General features: G+C 44.1%; 3 protein-coding genes across 5 annotated transcripts in view; all 3 read right to left on the bottom strand.

Annotated features, from left to right (window-relative positions):
• Window positions 1-18,506, bottom strand: part of LOC143984105 (class I histocompatibility antigen, F10 alpha chain-like) — a 907,941-nt gene extending 889,435 nt beyond the window's left edge. The window contains exon 1 of the mRNA XM_077484424.1: window positions 18,354-18,506. Coding sequence (XP_077340550.1) covers window positions 18,354-18,411 — 58 coding nt within the window. The 5' untranslated portion in view covers window positions 18,412-18,506. The remainder of the gene's footprint in view (window positions 1-18,353) is intronic.
• LOC143984050 (class I histocompatibility antigen, F10 alpha chain-like) overlaps window positions 1-20,158 on the bottom strand; it is a 692,198-nt gene that overhangs the window by 257,133 nt on the left and 414,907 nt on the right. The gene's annotated exons all lie outside the window — the stretch shown is intronic.
• The window catches only part of LOC143984059 (class I histocompatibility antigen, F10 alpha chain-like), a 682,453-nt gene that overhangs the window by 260,685 nt on the left and 401,610 nt on the right, over window positions 1-20,158 (bottom strand). The gene's annotated exons all lie outside the window — the stretch shown is intronic.

Raw genomic sequence — 20,158 nt, 5'->3', positions numbered from 1 at the left:
AGCACTGAAAACTGAAAATTGGTCTGGGCAGGAGGGGGGCTTAAGTGCCCAGTAAACAAGTGGTTAAACTGTAATTTTATAACTTTTGGAAATTCCAGTAAAAACTTGACTGTGCCAGTACATTTTAGGTGTCATGTCAATAAATTTTAATCTGGTAGGTAGGCAACACTGGCCTGTAGGATACTCCCATCCACAGTACATTGTGTCTGGGCATTCTTAAAGCGGTTAAAATGGAACTTCAGTAATTTTTTCATATTTGCCCTTGTCGTTTTAACGTTGGATAGTAATTTTTTTTCCTTCTGCCAGTAAATACCTTAACCACTTCAACCCCAGAAAATTCTACCCCCTTCCTGACCAGAGCACTTTTTGCGATTCGGCACTGCGACGCTTTAACTGACAATTGCACGGTCATGCACCCACACAAAATTGACATCCCTTTTTCCCACAAATAGAGCTTTCTTTTGGTGGTATTTGATCACCTCTGCGGTTTTTATTTTTTGCGCTATAAACAAATAAAGAGTGACAATTTTGAGAAAAAACACATTATTTTTTACTTTTTGCTATAATAAATATCCCTCAAAAATATATTAAAAACATTTTTTTTCTATATTGGTTTGCACAAAAGTTATAGCATCTACAAAATAGGGGATAGTTTTATGGCATTTTATTAATATATTTTTTTTTTTACTAGTAATGGCGGCGATGTGCGATTTTTATTGGGACACGTCGGACAATTTTGGCACATTTTTGGGACCATCTATATTTTTACAGCGATCAGTGCTATAAAAATTTGCATTGATTACTGTAAAAATTTCACTGGCAGTGAAGGGGTTAACCACTAGGTGCAGTGAAGGGGTTAAGTGTGTCCTAGTGTGTGTTCTAACTGAAGGGGGGTGGGACTGTGCAGGTGATCTGACAGATCGCTGTTCATACTCTGTATAGTCTGTATGAACAGACGATCTGTCTGTTCTCCCGCCAGAGAACCAGAAACTGTGTTTACACACACAGATCCGGTTTCTCAGTGTGTCCAAACGTTTGCGGGAGCCTGGTGGTGATCACAACCACTGGGTACTTGCATCGGCTCCGTGAGCAAACAGTGGTCCTCTATGTAACGTGACGGCAAATCACGCAGCCGAGCTATGTTGCCACAGTGCAACTGCGGCGGCTAGTCGGCAAGCGGTTAAACAGCCCACTTCCTGTTTCTTGTCTGGTCCTTAGTATAGGCATATTACATCATGCACAGCTCTTTCTCTCACTCTTGTGAGAGTTTGCCAGGAAGGAAGGGGGCATGAGTATTAAGAGGGCCAATGAGAGCTTCAGAGCTGGAGGTATGCCTCTGTGTGTCTGTGTAAATTCAAGAAGTGAACAGGCAGCAGCTTCAATTTCCCAGTGTAACAATGGATTATAGCCAGACTCAGTGGTGGGAGATTTCTGCGGCATATTTGGCAAGTACAGAATCACAGTATATATAAAATAATATACAAAGTGGTTGGCATGATGGCAACGATGTTTTTATTACAAATTATGTGAGCAGACTGCAGCTCCTCTTTAAGGGCCTTAAAGAGGTTGCAAAGGTTTGTGTTTTTTCACCTTAACCACTTGCCAACTGCCGCACGCTGAGGTACGTCCCTACTTTGGGGACAGATATCGTTGTTATGGCAGCAGCTAGCTTCCATTACTCTGATATCTACGTGTTCGGCCGGTGGTCGGCTACAAGATAAAAGTGGTCTCTGTGGCTGATTCGCCGCGAGATCACTTTTATCAGTGGCGGGAGAGGGCCCCCTCCTGCCGCAATCCGCTGCCCTCCACTGCTTACCAGAGCCGTTGGCAGTGGCAGAGGCGATTGCGTCTGTCTCCTTGCAAGGTATTGAGACGAGTGAGGGGAAGATGGCCCCCACCCATCTCCATGCCATAGCAGGGCGCAAGCGATGTCAAAACGTCACTTCCGTCCATACTTCTTAAAGGCACATTTTTTATGTAATTTTTTCAAAATGACAATTTTTTTTTTTTTGCATTTAAGTCCAAGTATGAGATGTGAGGTCTTTTAGACCCCAGAGCTCATATTTAAGAGGACATGTCATGCTTTTTTCTATTACAAGGGATGTTTACATTCCTTGTAATAGGAATAAAAGCGACACCATTTTTTTTTTAAAGTGTAAAAAAAAAAAAAAATAAAAAAAAGTAAAATAAGAAAAAAAACATTTTTTAAAAGATGCCCCGTCCCGTCGAGTTCGTATGCAGAAGCGAACACATACGTGAGTAGCGCCCGCATATGAAAACGGTGATCAAACCTCACATGTGAGGTATCGCCGCGATTGGTAGAGTGAGAGCAATAATTCTAGCCAGAGACCTCCTCTGTAAAGCAAAACATGCAACCTGTAGAATTTTTTAAATAATGCCTATGGAGTTTTTTAAGTATAAAATTTGTCGTCATTCCACAAGTGGATGCAGTTTTGAAGCGTGACATGTTGGGTATCAATTTACTTGGAGTAACATTATCTTTCACAATATAAAAAAAATTGGGCCAACTATACTGTTGTCTTAGTTTTTAATTCAAAAAAGTGTATTTTTTTTTTTTAAAGTGCGCTTGTAAGACCCACTGCGCAAATACGGTGTGACAGAAAGTATTGCAATGACTGCCATTTTATTCTCTAGGGTGTTAGAAAACAAAGAGTATAATGTTTGGAGGCTCTAAGCAATTTTCTAGCAAAAAAACTTGTTTTTAACTTGTAAACACCGAGTCTGAAAAAGAGGCCTGGTCTTTAACCACTTGCCGCCCGCCCTATTACAAATTGACAGTGGCAAAGTGGTTTCATAATCCTGACCCGACGTCATATGACTCAGGATTATGAGCCGCTGCGCGCCCCCGGGGGCGCGCATCGCGGCGATCATTGTTGCGGGGTGTCAGTCTGACACCCGGCAACTACGATCTTGGTAAAGAGTCTCCGACGGAGACTCTTTACCACGTGATCAGCCGTGTCCAATCACGGCTGATCACAGTGTAAATGGGAAGAGCCGGTGATCGGCTTTTCCTCACTCGCGTCTGTCAGACGCGAGTAGAGAAGAGCCGATCGGCTGCTCCTCTGACAGGGGGGGTCTGTGCTAATCGATTATCAGCACAGCCCCCCTGAGGATGCCCACACTGGACCACCAGGGATGCCACCAGACCACCAGGGAAAAGGTAATCCTCCCTAGACCACCAGGGATGCCAGTCAGCACAATGGATGCCAATCAGTGCCCATAATGGATGTCAATCAGTGCCCACAATGGGCATCACTGATTGGCATGCATTGTTTGGCACTGATTGGCATCCATTAGTACAGTATAATACCAATGCCGCCTATGAGTGCCCACCTGTGCCGCCTATGAGTGCCCACCTGTGCCGCCTATGAGTGCCCACCTGTGCCGCCTATGAGTGCCCACCCATACCCATCTGTGCCACCTATCCATGCCCATCTGTGCCGCCTATCCATGCCCATCTGTACCGCCTATCCATGCCCATCTGTGTCAGCTATCAGTGCCAATTTGTGCCACCTATCAGTGCCCATCTGTGTCGCCCATCCGTGTCGCCCATCCGTGTCGCCCATCCGTGTCGCCCATCCGTGTCGCCCATCCGTGCCGCCTATCAGTGCCGCCTATCAGTGCCGTCTATCAGTGCCGTCTATCAGTGCCACTTCATTGGTGCCCATCAGTGTAGCCCCATCAGTGCCCATCAGTACTTAATGGTACTTATTTACAAAGTTTTGAAACTGAAACAAAAAAAAAACATTTTTTTTCAAAATTTTCGGTATTTTTTTATTTGTAGCGCAAGAGGTGATCAAATACCACCAAAAGAAAGCTCTATTTGTGGGAAAAAAATGATAAAAATTTCATTTGGGTACAGTGTAGCATGACCGCGCAATTGTCATTCAAAGTGCGACAGCGCTGAAAGCTCAAAATTGGTCTGGGCAGGAAGGTGTTTAAGTGCCCTGTATTGAAGTGGTTAAGTGGTTTATGCATCCTATAAATTAAGGTGAAAAAACACCTATCAGTGACCGGCCCCCGAGCCCCCCGCCCCCCATTTTACTTACCTGAACACTTTAACTTGTCCCACGGGCACACACGGTCTCTCTGCTAGGGGGATCTTGGCTGTTGATTGGATAGATTGACAGCAGTGGGAGCCAATGGCTGTGCTGATATCAATCAGATCCAATGACGTGAGCGCCAGGGTGTAGGGCCGGGTCCTGCATTTGGCGTCCATGGTCGCCGAATGCTGGACTCAGGGAGTTCGCCCGCAAGGTAACCCCCCAGGAGAGAGCTTCTCCAAGGGGGTTGTTTGATGTGGGGAGGAGCCGAGAGAGCCGCAAGGGGACCCCAGAAGAGCAGGTTCTTGGCCACTCTGTGCAAAACCAGCTGCACAGTGGAGGCAAGTATGATATGTTTGTTATTTAACAGCTTGCTGACCAGCGCACGCCGATGTACGTTGGCAGTGGTGGGCAAAAGGGTGTACATGTACATCCCCTTTAAAAAGTGTTGCGGGCGCGCTCCACAGTCTCTGTGACCGTGGGTCCCGCAGACTCGATGTCCGCTGGGTGACCGCGATCGTGTCACGGAGAGGTAGAACAGGGAGATTCTTTTGTAAACAAAGCATTTCCCTGTTCTGCCTAGTAACAGGACAGAGATCCCGGAATTGGGAAAGGATACCTGTCAAAGACATGTATCCTGCCCCCCTCCCCCGAAATGTGCCAAATGTGGCACCAGAGGGGGGGAGGAATCAGATGGGTGGAAGTTCCACTTTTGGATGGAACTGTACTTTAGGAAATGAGGTAAAGCTTCACTTTGCAAAGAACACCCAATCATTTACAAGGACAAAAGGCCTTATGCACAATGGATGTTATAAAAACGCCAGCAGCTTTAGCTGTAGAATGCAGTGTTAAAAACGCAAGTTTTTTTAGCATTTTGCAGCATTTTTGCATTAGCGTTTTTAAGCTGTTTTATTGTAAAACTATACTCCCACAAAAGCTTATAGCTCAAAAACGCTCATAAATACCGAATAGCCAATGTTTTTCAGCATTTTTCTGAGTTAGAGCATTTTTACAGCTGAAAAACTCCTCTTTAAACCCAATAGTTCTGGGTTATTTTTCCCAGAAAATGCCCCTGCCAAAAACTGCTGATAACAGCTTATGGGGTTTACTTACTAAAGGAAAATCCACTTTGAACGGCAAGTGCACTTGGAAGTGCAGTCACTGTAGGTCCGAGGGGAAGATCTGAAATTAAGGGAAGCTCTGCTGATTTTAGCATCCAATCATGTATAAGCAAAAATGCTGTTTTTTTATTCTCCTTGCATGTCCCCCTCAGATCTACAGTGATTGCACTTCCAAGTGCACTTGTAGTGCAAAGTGGATTTGTCTTTAGTAAATAAACCCCCCCTATGTGTGCATGGACACATAGGGGTTGATTTACTAAAGGCAAAATGACTGTGCAGTTTGCAAAGTGCAGTTGCTCCAGTTTAGTAAATGAGCAGAAGCTCTACTGACTTCCATTATCCAATCATGTGCAAGCACAAATGCTGTTATTTTTATTTTCCTTGCATGTGATTGGGTATTCTTCACAAAGTGAACCTTTACCTCATTTACCAAGCTCTGGAGAAACTACACTGGCAGAGGGTAACTGCACTTTTAAAAGTGCACAGTCTATTTGCTTTTAGTAAATCAACCTCATAGGATAACATTCTGGGGAGTTTACTGGCTGTAGGAAAAAGAAAAAAAATGGCTGAAGCCAAAAACAGCACCTGTAAAAATGTCCAGTGTGCATGAGGCCTAAAATAAAAAAAAAAATAAAAATTGTATTTTTGCTTGTACATGGTTGGATGACAGAAATCAGCAGAGCTTCCCCTCAGATCTGGAGCAACTGCACTGACAGTGCACAGTATATTTCCATTTAGTAAACCAACCTCATTCTGTCTGCTATAGGAAGTAAATATACAATAGGTCATAAAAGCAGCAGCAAAATCTGACCGGGGTTCAACTCCATTCTCCAGTCCACTAATAAAAGTGCCATGCTATGTCCCTGCGGGAGAGATTTTCTTCACTTCCTGTGCCAGTAAGAAGCATGAATTTCCAAGAGTAGCAGAAAGGGGCAATAAAATCCAGGCAAAGGATATAAACCTTCTACATCCAGGAGAAATTAAAGTGGTTGTAAACCCTTACAAAACAGTTTGACCTACAGGTAAGCCTAGATTAATTCTTACCTGCAGGTCCAAGAAATATCTCCTAAACCGAGATATTGTCAGCGGCGCACAGGCGCACTGAGCGCGGCATTTTCAACGACAGAGCTGCCGCACGTGTCGGCTCCCGTGCACATGCACGGGAGTGACGTCATTGCGGCTTCGCCGAATGACAGCGACAGAGCTTTACTAGTAATTGCGGCGATCAGCGATTTTTATTGTGACTGCGACATTATGGCGGACATATCGGCCATTTTTGGGACCATTGTCATTTATACCGCAATCACTGCTATATAAATGCAGTGATTCCTGTGTAAATGACACTGGCAGGGAAGGGGTTAACCAGTGGGTGGCAGTGTAGGGGTTAAGTGTTCCTAGGGGTGTGTTCTAACTGTGGGGGGGCTGGGCTTTAATTTAGTGAACACTGATCTCTGCTCCAATCACATGGAGCAGAGATCAGCGTCACTAGTTGCTAGGCAGAATGGAGAAATGCTGTTTACAACGGCATTTCTTCATTCGGCCTCTCCGTGAGATGATCGCGGGTATGCCCACGGCGATTGAGTCTGCGGGACCCGCGACCGGACTCACGGGGGTCCCGACCAGAGCGGGAGCTCCCGATGGCAGGGTGGCAAATTTAAAGGGACGTACAGGTACGCCCATTTGCCTGCCCGTGCCATTCTGCCAACCTACATCGGCGTGCGCTGGTCGGGAACTGGTGTGGTGGCAATTTTGAAATATAATATTTATATCAAAGAGCTTAAAAGAAAGCCATTGTGAGGACCAATTAACTTACTATACCCTGTTTTGGATATATATATATATATATATATATATATATATATATATATATATATATATATATATGTAACATGTATACTAGAATATTTACTGTTCTTGGTATCTCAAACACACAAACCTGTTGGTCTGCTGTTTGTATAGTATCTAAGTTACCCTATTGTTCTCAGAGATGGTCATTTCAGATATAATGCCTCTTCCTGTGCCACAAGTCCTTGAAATGCTAATTTATGTTGTATCAAAGAGGGCTGACGGTTGTAAATCCAGAGATAATTAAACCGGTCTTATGTCGGAACTGGCAGGGTCAGAGATCAAAGGAAGTTGCTCATAAAGGCATCGGAAGTTTGATGCTTAACTAGGCTTGAAATTATAACCAGAGTGTGAGCCATCCTGAACCAATCAGCATGTAGACTTGAGAATCGGCCAATCAGCGGTTGATGCAAACTCAGAGCCAATGGGTACGTTCCATCTTCTGATTGGCCGAGAATGCATATAAAATAGGGCTAGAATTAGCTTATAGCTCTCTTGATTTTCTAGACCATGGAGGGCGACCGGAAGTCCATGTAACGTATCTCTCTCTCTCTCTCTTCCTCTCTCTCTCTCTCTCTTCCTCTCTCTTCCTCTCTCTTCCTCTCTCTCTCTCTCTCTCTCTCTCCCCCTCTCTCTCTTTTTTATTATGTCTCTTCTATTTCTAATTATTTCTTTCTCAGGACTTATCTTGAAATATTGATATATATATTGAAAGTGTATGTCTGTTGTAACCATATGACCTAAATTATCTTGGCAGTCTAAGCAACTCTGTACTTGTAACATCACTTGAGTTATATGATAAATTCTAATTATTCTAAAGTTTCTTTTCTGTGTAAATAAAGGTAATTGTTTATCTTTTCGCACTGTTATCGTTCATTTTTATTCTTATGTAGACAAAGGTTTAATCACTTACTTCTTGTATCGTTAATCATTTAAGTGAGATATAAAAATTGCCCTAACACTGGTTAAGCATTCATGGATGATAATCTATTTTAACCAGGGACTGATGAGAGGGGATTAGCCATATAACAATGCAATGCAGCTCCATAATCTGTGACAAAACAGAAGTTCTTGATGTGTACAGTATATATTATTTAAAGTGGTAGTTAAACCACTGAGAAAGAACCCTGCAAGACAAAGGCATAAGGTGCTAGTATGCATCGCATACTAGCAGAACATGAAATACTTACCTTAGAATGAAGCCCTTCCAGCAATGCCCCGGTCATCGCCGAGAGATCTGACACGTTCCCCCAGCCTTTCTTTTAGCTTTGCGGGCTTTGTCTATGTGAGTGGCTGGAACTGCAATGAAGTCCCTCCCCCACATGCGCACAGGAGCCCTCAGTTCTGGCAAGAACCTCTGAAGGTCCAGCATGGTATGCCGGCATTCTAACTGTGGGAGCCCGGCTGTGGCTTCACAGCCGCGTGCGCACTGCACATGCACAAGCCACACTGCATGCTGTGCTGGGCAATCTTCTGGGACCTGTGATGTGTCCCAGAAGATTGCAGAAGAGAGTGGGAGGAGGAGAGGTGATCTTCCTTCCAGTGCCACGGCACCAGGGGGGAAGTGGAAGCTCCACCCCCCAAAAAATGACATGCCAAATGTGGCATGTCAGGGGGTCACCAGTACTTAAAGAGGAAGTTCCATTTTTGGGTAAAACTCCGCTTTAAAGATGAAAGCCAGGAAACCTAGAAGACTGCACTGCAAGGGTTAACTGCTCGTTTTAGGTTTAGGAGACCTGGTACAGCAGTTTTACATACCTGATCCTCCTCTCCCTCAGGCTCTTCTAGCTGTTAAGGCCCATGTACACGATACAAAAATCGATTGAAAAATTCGTACAACGAGCTGTCTGCTGATTTTCGGATCGTTAGTACGGTGCTTTTCGACAGCCAATTGAATTTTTTCGTCAGACAAAAGCTGGATGTGCAGACCATAAAAATTTGTCGGATGTGAACTCAACGTCTGATTTTTATTTTATAAGTACGGCTTTCGTCAGAAAAAAAACTTAAGAGCAAGGCTACGCATGCTCAGAAATGAAAGGATATAGGAGGTCGGCCGATATTTGCCGTTTTTTAAATAATCGGCATCGGCCGATTGTGCTGATAAAAAGCCGATTTAGAACTACAGTGGGACTTTGAAATGACTTCTGTATAGAAGTCAGTGTAAGTTGCCTGAGTCCTTATAGAAACCCTTTCCTCCTCTCTGGGCTGCCAAGAAAAGAACAGAAAGATCCAATGTTTACACTTGAATGAATGAAATCATCTCTGTGTGTAGAAGTTCTCAGTTTAACCATTTAAAGACTAAATCTTTTCTGACACTTGTTGCTTACAAGTAAAAATCCTGTATTTTCTGCCAGAAAATCACTTAGACTCCCCCAAAAATTATATATATTTTTTTAGCAGAGATCCTAGGGAATAAAATAGTGGTTGTTGCAATATTTTATGTCACACGGCATTTGCACAGAGGTCTTTCAAATGCATTTTTTTGGGAAAAAAATACACTATTTAAAAAATAAAAATAAAATAAAAACAGTAAAGTTAGCCCATTTTTTTTTTCATCCAAAAGTTTTGACTACCTGTTTAATATATAGGTTTTTTTTTTTTAATCTAAATCATACACACAAGTAAACTGATTGGAGGTTTGTTTTGTTTAATAAATATTTAAATGTAAGAAATTTTCTGTATCACTTATGAAGACTGCTTTCACACTGGAGCGGGCAGGCGTTGATGGTAAAATGCAAGTTTTAGCGGCTCTTTACCATCATTTTAGCAGTGCTATTTGGCTGCTAGTGGGGCACATATAACCCAGCTAGCGGCCAAGGAAGAGGTTAAATGCGCCCATGAAGCACTGCTGCCAAATCGCATTGCATGCGCTTCGGCAGTGGTGCCCATTCATATCAATGGGCAGGAGTGGTGGAGGAGCGGTATACACCACTCCAAAAATGCTGCTTGCAGGACTTTTTTTTAAGATCCTGCCAGCGAATCGCCTCAGTGTGGAAGCACTCTGTCTTTCACACAAACTGCAGGGGAGCCATTTTGCAGGCACTTTACAGGCGCTATTTTTAGCCCAAAAGTGCCTGAAAAACGCCCCAGTGGGAAAGGTGTGTTAGATCAAGGGGGGTTAAAAAAAAATAATAATAAAAAAGGAAAAAAATTAATAAATAAAATAAAATCGGCCTAACATATCGGCATCATATATCGGCTATCGGCCGCCATGATTTCTAAATATCGGCATCGGCCAGAGAAAAACCCATATCGGTCGACCTCTAAAAGGATACATACGAGACTATTACATCACTTCTGAAGTTGTATTCTGTCATACGAGAATTATTGTGAGTAACCTCTTGACTTTGGACATAAGACAAGTATGTTAAAAAAAACAGATGTTTGGTCATTCGAAAATCTAAGCGTGTGTACGAGGCTTTAGACGGGTCCCCCCAGTCTCTTCTTACCTGCACTCCAGCACGACCATTACAGGCATCATAGTCCTGCTTTGGATATGAGAATGCAGAGGGACAGACCACTGTTGGAGAATGGGGAGTACGGTCTGCTGGGGGAGTGAAAGATTAGTGAATATGTTTTTTCCATCCCTTAGACCAGGGGTGGCCAACCCATGGCTCTTTGCCCGGTTTCATGCGGCTCTTGTGGTCGGACTGTTTCATTGCGGCTCTTGCAGTCGGACTGGGCCGATGGTTCAGTGGGCTGGTTTACAGTGACAGGCAGCCCGAGTCTCTGCACTCCTCCGCTCCTCCCACACATCAACAGTCAATCAGCAGGTAGTGTCCCCAGCCCGCCACATTTGAATACATAAGCGCTGGAGTGAGGCTGAAGGGGGGCAGAGGAAGGAGAAACACGCTGTATCTGAAGCGCACATTACTGATATGTCCTCCCTTCTCCCTCTGTCTTGCTCTGTACTTAATAAGATAATAAGATCTGCTCAGCACATTCTCTGTCTGTTGATAGTGGGACACACGGCTGGCTGTTAACCATTTCAGCTTCTTTTCACTTATTTATCCAGAGCTCTGTGTGTGCTGCATGCTTTCTGTAATGTTTTTTGGAAGAATTTACTGCTAGTTCAGGCTAGAAGACCCATTAACTGTTTATTGTTATCCTGACCAGTTCACTGTTTGTAAGACAATTTGTATTTTGGAAATTAGATGAGCTGCTGTCTTCTGTCACATGGATGTACTTTCAAAGGAAGATTACTGACTTGGTGAAAATGACTGGCCTGTGGTCTTTGTAGTGTTAAAACAGTGTGTGACATTTACAATAAATCCTGCTGAGCAAAAGTATGTGTGTATGAGGAAGGGATGGGGTGATGTTCATGTGTGCCATGCGTATGATGTGGCTCTTTGCGGTAACTTGGTAAAAAATGTGGCTCTTGGTCTTCGTCTGGTTGGCCACCCCTGCCTTAGACTAATTGAAGATTTAAAGTAATATTAAAGGCATTTCTTTTAAATAACAAAACATGGGTCCCACTGGGTCGAATGGACCCAGACGGCATTTTGAGAGGAGCAGCAGGTTGCCGACTAGACTGCCCCTTGAGCATTTTATTTTTTTGCAGTGTTCGGCAGGAGCGTGGCAGCAAACAGGGGCAGGGATTCGGGGAAGGTGATCACGGTACTCCCTGAATCTGGATTCCTCCACCTCCTCTCTGCTCCAAGAATAGAGCAGCCCGGCCCAGGGGACAGGCTGACTGGGGGCCCGAAGAAAGAGGATGGGCGGGAGGCGGAGGCTGCCAAGGAGCTGCTGGAAGGAGCAGAGCAGTGAGAGTACTCCTGGATTAAGAAGGAGACTGGGTGCTGCTGCTGCTGGCCATCAGGTACCCAGCATCCTACACATTGCTGCCCACAAACTGAGCCTGCATGGGGGGGCAACGCAGCAGAGGAGGGACTGCAGATAGGGACAGGTGGTCTGTCTTAGCCCTCCCTGCTCTCTTACACTCTACCCGTTTGTTTCTCAGCTTCCCCATCTCTCTCTCTCTCTACCCACTCGCCCCCCTCTCTTACATTCGCCTCCTCTCTCAGGCCCCCTCACTATCTCCCTATCACGGCGTGGAGGAAGATGCCGGACGAGAACACCAGAGCAAGAAGAAGAGGATCGGAGGAAGAAGGAGGAAGAAACCGAAGGATGAAGAAAGGAAGAAGACCAGAAGAAAGAAGATAAAAGAAGACTTTAATAAAGGAATTGTCAAAAACGGTCTCTTGTTATTTTTAACACTTTTTTCACTTTTTTGGTGAAATGGTATACCCCCTTCCCATTTCACACGGGGGGAGGCCGGGATCTGGGGGTCCCCTTGTTAAAGGGGCTTCCAGATTCGGATAAGCTCTCCGCCTGCAGACCCCCACAACCACCGACCAGGGTTGTGTGGAAGAGGCCCTTGTCCTCATCAACAAAGCATCCTCCCAATTTTGAGGGCATGTTGCCTGGTACGGTTCAGGGGGGTGCTCTCTCTCCCCCGTCTTTTCCTGCGGCCTGCCAGGTTGAGTGCTCGGATAAGGGTCTGGTATGGATTTTGAGGGGGACCCCCACGCCATTTTTTTTTTTTTGGCGTGGGGTTCCCCTTAAAATCCATGCCAGATCTGAAGGGTCTGGCATGGATTTTGAGGGGGACCCCACCCCATTTTTTTTGGTGTGGGGTTCCCCTTAATATCCTTACCAGACCTGAAGGGCCTGGTATGGAATTTCGAGGGACCCCCACGCATTTTTTTTCTTCATTTTTATTTTTTCTTAATGCTAACATGACCTGTGTGCAAATAGCCTTTAAAAAAAAACATAGAAGTGAACCAGCGCAAAAAAAAAAAAAGTCAAGTTGAGAGGTGCACCTGTTCAACTTATGCAAATGAATCTACGTGGCTTGACATTTACTAAGATTTTGCCAGCGCAGTGAAACAGAGCACTTGAACTTGCGCAAATGCCGCTTGCGAATGCGCAGTGCATAAATTGACCTAGCGCAGTTCCAAGTGTATTTGCAGGCGCAGCAAACTTGCTCAGAGAAAGTTACTTTTCCATTCTATTTTGGGCATATTTGTTACTTGGACAGTTATATCTATACTTCCTCACATCACCCCCATAATATTGAAACTTCCAGATTCTTTTAATTCTGAGTTGAAGATGGTGTGCGCCAGGTCTATAGTGGCGCACAGATCGCGGCCGCCCATGCGCTGGCATGCTATTAGCAAATGGGGAATTGCGCTGTGTTACAGGCGCAAATGCTTTGTGAATACAAAAACGGCCACTGCGTGTCGGGGTGCGCCGCAACTCATGGCGCAAACCTTTTGTAAATCAGCCCCATTGTGTTGATTATCAAAGAATCATAGGAAAAATTACTTAAAAAATATTTTGCCTCTTACTAAATACCTTGGACTTTTTACTTTGCAAAAGGGGGTCATGGGGGGGGCATTTGTACTGTCCTGGCATGTTAAAGCCTCAAGAAATGAGATAGGCTGTCAGTGCATCAGGCATGATCAATTTTTAAGTACCATAGACTGTACCTTTCACACAAACCAAATAATATACATAGAAATGTAGTAGTATACATTTTGATCAAAATTTATGAAGAAAAATTACTTATTTGCAAAATTGTATAACAAGAAGAAAAACATTTTTTCCCCAAAAATTCTGTCTTTTTTCATTTATAACACAAATAATAAAAAACAATGGTGATTAAATACCACCAAGAGGAAGCTCTATTTGTGGCAAAAATATAATAAAAACTTCATATGGGTACAGTGTTGCACGACTGAGTAACTGTCATTCAAAGTGCAACATCACTGAAAGCTGACCATTGGCCTGGGCAGAAAGGGGGTAAAAGTATCCAGTATTGAGGTGATTAATCTAGGTCAGTATCATGGTTAGGCTAGATTCACATTTGTGCCTTGCAGGAATGCACGCAAAATTAAGCACAATCCACAATGCACAATAAACATGCATCCTTTCTGCGGTGTGTAGCTGTGCCATTAATTCTTAATGGCACCCCAATGCACATTGAAAACGCATGAGCTTTAGCATACGTTCACTTGTGAAAAAAATGCATAGTTCTGTGCGTTTTGTTGTGGTGCCACTTTAAAAAGGGTCATGCAGTTCTTTTGTGAGATTTTCACACCTAGGGCAGCCCTAAATGCAATACGCAAAATTGTCCAAAAATGCACCTGCTTAGGTTTGAATAGAGTCGTCAAGGGGAGCGTCAAAAGGTCATGGTTTGTGTGTTTTTATATAGTTAACATTTTTTTATTTATTTTTTTGTGCATTTTATGTAGGATGATAGAAAGAGGAAAATGTGTGCTATTGTTTCTTGGCCGTAGTAAGGGTACAAACAGCAAATAAAATACACATATGGTAACCCTGCATCTTAAAGTGATTGTAAACCCTTACAAACCACTTTGACCTACAGGTAAGCCAAAATTAAGGCTTACCTGTAGGTCCAAGAAATATCTCCTAAACCTATACGGTTTAGGAGGTATTTACAAAAAGACAGCCACTGCTGTCTACGGCGCATGCGCCGTAGACAGCGGCACGCAGGCGCACTGGGCAGGCCGCAGATTGCGGCGATATGCCGCGAGTGACGGCTCCCATGCTCAGGAGTGACGTCAATCACAGCGCCGGAGCAGCGAGACCCGGAAGTCACTCCAGGATCCATGGCAGCGGCGGACATGAAGACGGAGGACCGCTTTGGGGGCTTAGTTCTCAGGTAAGTTATTCATAATGAGCTAGTATGCTATGCATACTAGCTCATTGAGCTAGTATGCTATGCATACTAGCTCAATATGCCTTTGCCTTGCAGGTTTCTTTTTTTTTTCCCATGGGTTTACAACCACTTTAAGAAATAGAATAATTTAGTTTTGGTAATGGAAAGAAATATATAGTTGTTTTTTTTTACTGTTTTGAGCAGGTTTACATTAACCACTTAAGGACCGTCAGCAGACGCTGTGCCGTCAGCAGAATGGCACAGACGGGCACAAGCACATACCCGTATGTGCCTGCCTTACAGCAGGTGGGGGGTCCGATCGGACCCCCTCCCGCTGGCTGTGGCGGTCCGTTTTGCTTCAGGAACGATCCGGGATGAGGGGATGGCCGTTGGTTTCTGGCCATCCCCTCTCGATCGCTCCTGGCCAATGAGAAGCTTCCCCCGCCTGTGTAGTGTAAACACAGGCAGGAGGAAGTGATGTCATTCTCCTCGGGGCGGTCTTTTTGACCGGACTGTGAGGAGAGAACACATAGTAAGTGCACCAATCACTACACTGACATGTAGGTACACATAGGCACACTGTCACCCCCGCCCGCCCCCCCCCAGTCACAGTGATCATTTATTTACTGATCACTGCATTTAGTGTCAGTTGTGACTGTATAAAGTGTCAGGGCAGTTAGTGTTAGGTCCAGGGTAGCCCCCCTATCCCCCAATAAAGGTTTAACCCCCTGATTGCCCCTAGAGTTAACCCTTTCACCCCCTTTTGCCAGTGTCACTAAGCGATCGTTTTTCTGATAGCTGCATTAGTGTCACTGGTGCCGCTAGGTAGCTAGTTATTTTTTAGGTTCACCGCCAGGTTTTTATAGCGTTAGGTACCTCCATATACTACCTATTACAGGTTTTAACCCCCTGATTGCCTCTAGAGTTAACCCTTTCACCAGCGATCACCGTATTAGTGTCACTGGTGACGCTGGTTAGTTATTTAGGTTCCCCGTCAGGTTTTTATATAGCGTCAGGGACCCCCATATACTACCTAATAAAGGTTTTAACCCCTGATTGCCCTAGTTAACCCTTTCACCAGTGATCACCGTATTAGTGTTACTCTGGTTAGTTTGCTTTTTATAGCATCAGGGCACCCACCATTTATCACCCAATAAAGGTTTAACCCCCTGATCACCCGGCGGGTGATATCAATTAGGTTTTAGGGTCAGATAGGGTCTGCGTCGCCCCAGGCATCGCTAGGTTAGTGCCAGTACCGCTAACACCCACGCACAAAGCATAAACCTCCCGTAGTGGTATAGTATCTGAACAGATCAATATCTGATGAGATCTATACTAGCGTCCCCAGCAGTTTAGGGTTCCAAAAAAACGCATTGTTAGCGGGATCAGCCCAGATACCTGCTAGCACCTGCGTTTTGCCCCTCAGCCCAGCCCACCCAAGTGCAGTATCGATTGATCACTGTCACTTACCAAACACTAAACACATAACTGCAGCGTTTGCAGTCAGGCCTGATCCCTGCGATCGCTAACAGTTTTTTTGGTAGTGTTTTATATTTAAATCCTGAAGGCAGTGCTTGGTTTTCGGGGTCCTGTATGCAGCTAGGCTCCCAAAAAGTCCCCCACATGTGGTATCCCCGTACTCGGGAGAAGCAGCAGAATTTATTTTGGGGTGTAATTCCACTTATGCCCATAGCATGTGTGAGCAATATATCATTTAGTGACAACTTTGTGCAAAAAAAAAAGTTTGTAATATTCCTGCAACTTGTGGCAAAATGTAAAATATTTCATGGACTCAACATGCCCCTCAGCAATTTTCTTGGGGTGTCTACTTTCCAAAATGGGGTCATTTGGGGGGGTTTTGTGCTATTTTGGCATTTTATGGCCTTCAAAACTGTGATGAGGAGTGAAATCAAAAATTTGCACCCTTAGAAATCCTGAAGGCAGTTATTGGTTTTTGGGGTGCCGTGCATGGCTATGCTCCCAAAAAGTCCCACATATGTGGTATCCCCATACTCAGGAGAAGCAGCAGAATATATTTTGTGGTGTAATTCCACATATAACTATGGCATGTGTGAGCAATATATCATTTAGTGACAACTTTTTGTAAACTTTTTTTTTGTCATTATTCAATCACTTGGGACAAAAAAAAAATATTCCATCAGCTCAACATACCCCTCAGTAATTTCCTTGGGGTGTCTACTTTCCAAAATGGGGTCATTTGGGGGGGGTTTGTACTGCCCTGCCATTTTAGCACCTCAAGAAATGAGATAGGCCCCTTTCACACTGACGACCCGTTCAGGCCCGCCTGTCAGTTTTTCAGGCGGACCTGAACGGGTGCTCCATAGAGCTCTATGGAGCGTCGGATGTCAGCGGTGACATGTCCGCTGACATCCGACCCACTCCGATCCGAAAAAGTGTGACGGAGGAAAAAGCTATTTTTCCATCCGTCTGTGGATCGGATCGGATGACGACGGGCACTGCGGTCCGTCATCATCCGATCTCCCATAGGGGAGAGCGGCGCTGTGACAGGTCCGTCCCTGCGCAGTGTGCAGAGACGGAGCTGTCATCTCCCTGCTCAGCGGGGATCGGCGGAGTGATCCCCGCTGAGCAAACGGATATCCACGGGGCGGATCAGAACTGATCCGCCCCGTGTGAAAGGACCCATAGGCAGTCGTAAACTAAAAGCTGCGTAAATTCCAGAAAATGTACTCTAGTTTGTAGACGCTATAACTTTTGCGCAAACCAATAAATATACGCTTATTGACATTTTTTTTTTTTTTTACTAAAGACGTGACTGAATACATTTTGGCCTAAATGTATGACTAAAATTTAGTTTATTCGATTTTTCATATAACAAAAAGTAGAAAATATCTTTTTTTTTTTCAAAATTTTCAGTCTTTTTCCTTTTATATCGTAAAAAATAAAAATCGCAGAGGCAATAAAATACCATCAAAAGAAAGCTCTATTTGTGGGAAGGAAAGGACACAAATTTCGTTTTGGTGCAATATTGCATGACCAATTACCAGTTAAAGCAACGCAGTGCGAAATTGGAAAAAGACCTCTGGTCCTTAGGCTGACAATTGGTCCGGGGCTGAAGTGGTTAAAATTTACCATCAAAATGAAGACACTGAGTGTATTCCTTGTAACACAAAGTATGATATTTCCCCAGCAGGGACAGTGACAACTATTAAAAACCTGACGGGTTTTAATCCTTCCCTGCGTAGTTAATCTAGAAAAATGTGTTGGCTCAAGTTCCACTTGAACATAACGGCATTTACCTACTGGAGTCAAGCAATCAGACAGTTGCAAATCACAAGACCACTCATTTTGCAACTGTCTGATGGCTCCAGTCATTTACCCGACACAGACTAAGATTGTACTTCATCAACAAGGAAACAGGAAATGGTGATGAGTAACAATACCAATTTTTCCGTCCATCATCAGCTCCGTACACAAGATCAATAAAGACCCGGCAGAGCCTGGAGAGCCGTATTGTCATCTTCACACAGACAGGACATGGTTGTCACTTCCACAATACTTCTACCTTTATCACTAAACATTGATTTCTACCATTCTATACAACACTTGGAGGAAATCCCCCCCACTGACAAGATGTCATCTATATTGTCCTCTACTTACCACACTCCACCCCTGACACCCCCAGAATAATCAGGATGAGGGGGGTCATCATCTTCATCCTCCCCGCTGTCCTCTATAGAGAGACCCCAAAACACCACAACCTTCCACTTCACCCAGATCAGGACAGTCTGTGTACAGGAAGGCGGAGCTCTGTGCTGATTGGAGGAGCCGTCCTCTCTCTCCAATAGGAAAATTATTACATAGAGGATCAGCAGTTACCAGGCAGATAAACACTATGAGGTTGGAAATGAGACGCCACAAAGTGAAAGTAAATGTTGAAGACATTTTATGAGTCATGCTGTAGAGATCTCACTTCTATTCCCAAAGATCAGCAGGCATGCTGGTACATGTAGTTCCACGGCATTAACTTCTAAGGTTCTGCTGTTACCTGTTATCCCACCAGACTGGTTAATGTGATATTAAAGTTTTATTTAAATAACAAACATGTCATACTTACCTGCTCCGTGTAATGGTTTTGCACAGAGCAGCCCCGATCCTCTTCAACACTCCTGCCCCCACAGCAAGCAGGTTGCAATGGGGCACCCAGGAAGGCTCGCTTCCAAGCTGTGGCTCTGTGTGTCCATTCACACACAGAGCCGCAGCTCGGCCAATGGTTCCCATTGCTGTCTCGGCCAATGATGAGGCAGATTTCCCGGAAAGCCGAGGCACTGGATCAAAATGGTGCTCTGGTATGTATTAGGCCGGGTTCACACTTATGCGAATTGGATGTGGATCCGCATCCAAATCGCATGACAGGAGAGTGGGACCGTCTCTCAATGGAGCGGTGGTCCGCATTGAAGGAGGGTCCTGTGCATCTTCTGGTCTGATTCAAGTGCAAATTTAGGCAAATATGTGGATCTGATTCGCACTTGAATTGGTGAACAGGGACGCACTGACCCCATGCTGTGAAACACGGCCGCAGCATATGTAAACCCAGACTTATGGTGGCTGGAGGGGAGCAGCACAGAGAAGGTTTTTCACCTTTGTGCAGAGATTTTACAATTTTTTGTGATGCGGCACTGCATTGCTTTAACTGACAATTGCGCAGTTGTGCGATGCTGTACCCAAATAAAATTGATATCCTTTTCTTCCCACAAATAGAGCTTTTTGGTTGTATTGGATCACCTCTACTGTTTTTATTTTTTTGCGCTAGAAACAAAAAAAGACCGGCAATTTTGAAAAAACAAAAAAATATATATTTTTGACTTTCTGCTATAAAACATACCCAATTAAAAAAAAATGGAAAAAAAAATCAAAAACATCTCCATCAATTTAGGCCAATATGTATCCTGCTACATATCTTTTGGTTGAAAAAATCCCAATGAGCGTATATTGATTTTAGGTGCTATAACTTTTGCGCAAACCAAACTATATGGGATATTTTTTTTTTTTACTAGTAATGGTGGCGACTTATATAAAAGGAGTTATTCCTGCGCCTAATCAGGAAAAAGTCTAGTTTTCGTACTGCTGCACACACTGAGATGGGGTACTTGAACCCCAGTTACAAAGTAAAAAGGCAAAAAGGTAGTGATGCGCAGTACTATAACAGGGAATTAAGCCTAGAATGCAAATAAATTCTATAGGCACTAAAATTATTAGGTGATATATATACTACCGCACAAAGTAAAAAGATGGTATGTAAAAACGGTATGCGTGTTTTGTGAGGAGATGGTAAGGGACCCCCACTACTATAACGTGGTAGTATTCAGGATGAAAATCAAATGAATATACAAGCATAAAAAAGAAAAAAATCACAATAATTAAAACTAGTGATTCCCAATGCGATTTGTTAAAGCTAACAAAGT

This window comes from Lithobates pipiens, unplaced genomic scaffold (genome assembly GCF_037356315.1).
Source record: "Lithobates pipiens isolate NorthernLeopardFrog02 unplaced genomic scaffold, aLitPip1_a1.2 Scaffold_1, whole genome shotgun sequence".
NCBI lineage: Eukaryota > Metazoa > Chordata > Amphibia > Anura > Ranidae > Lithobates > Lithobates pipiens.
This window is presented reverse-complemented; position numbering and strand designations above follow the sequence as displayed.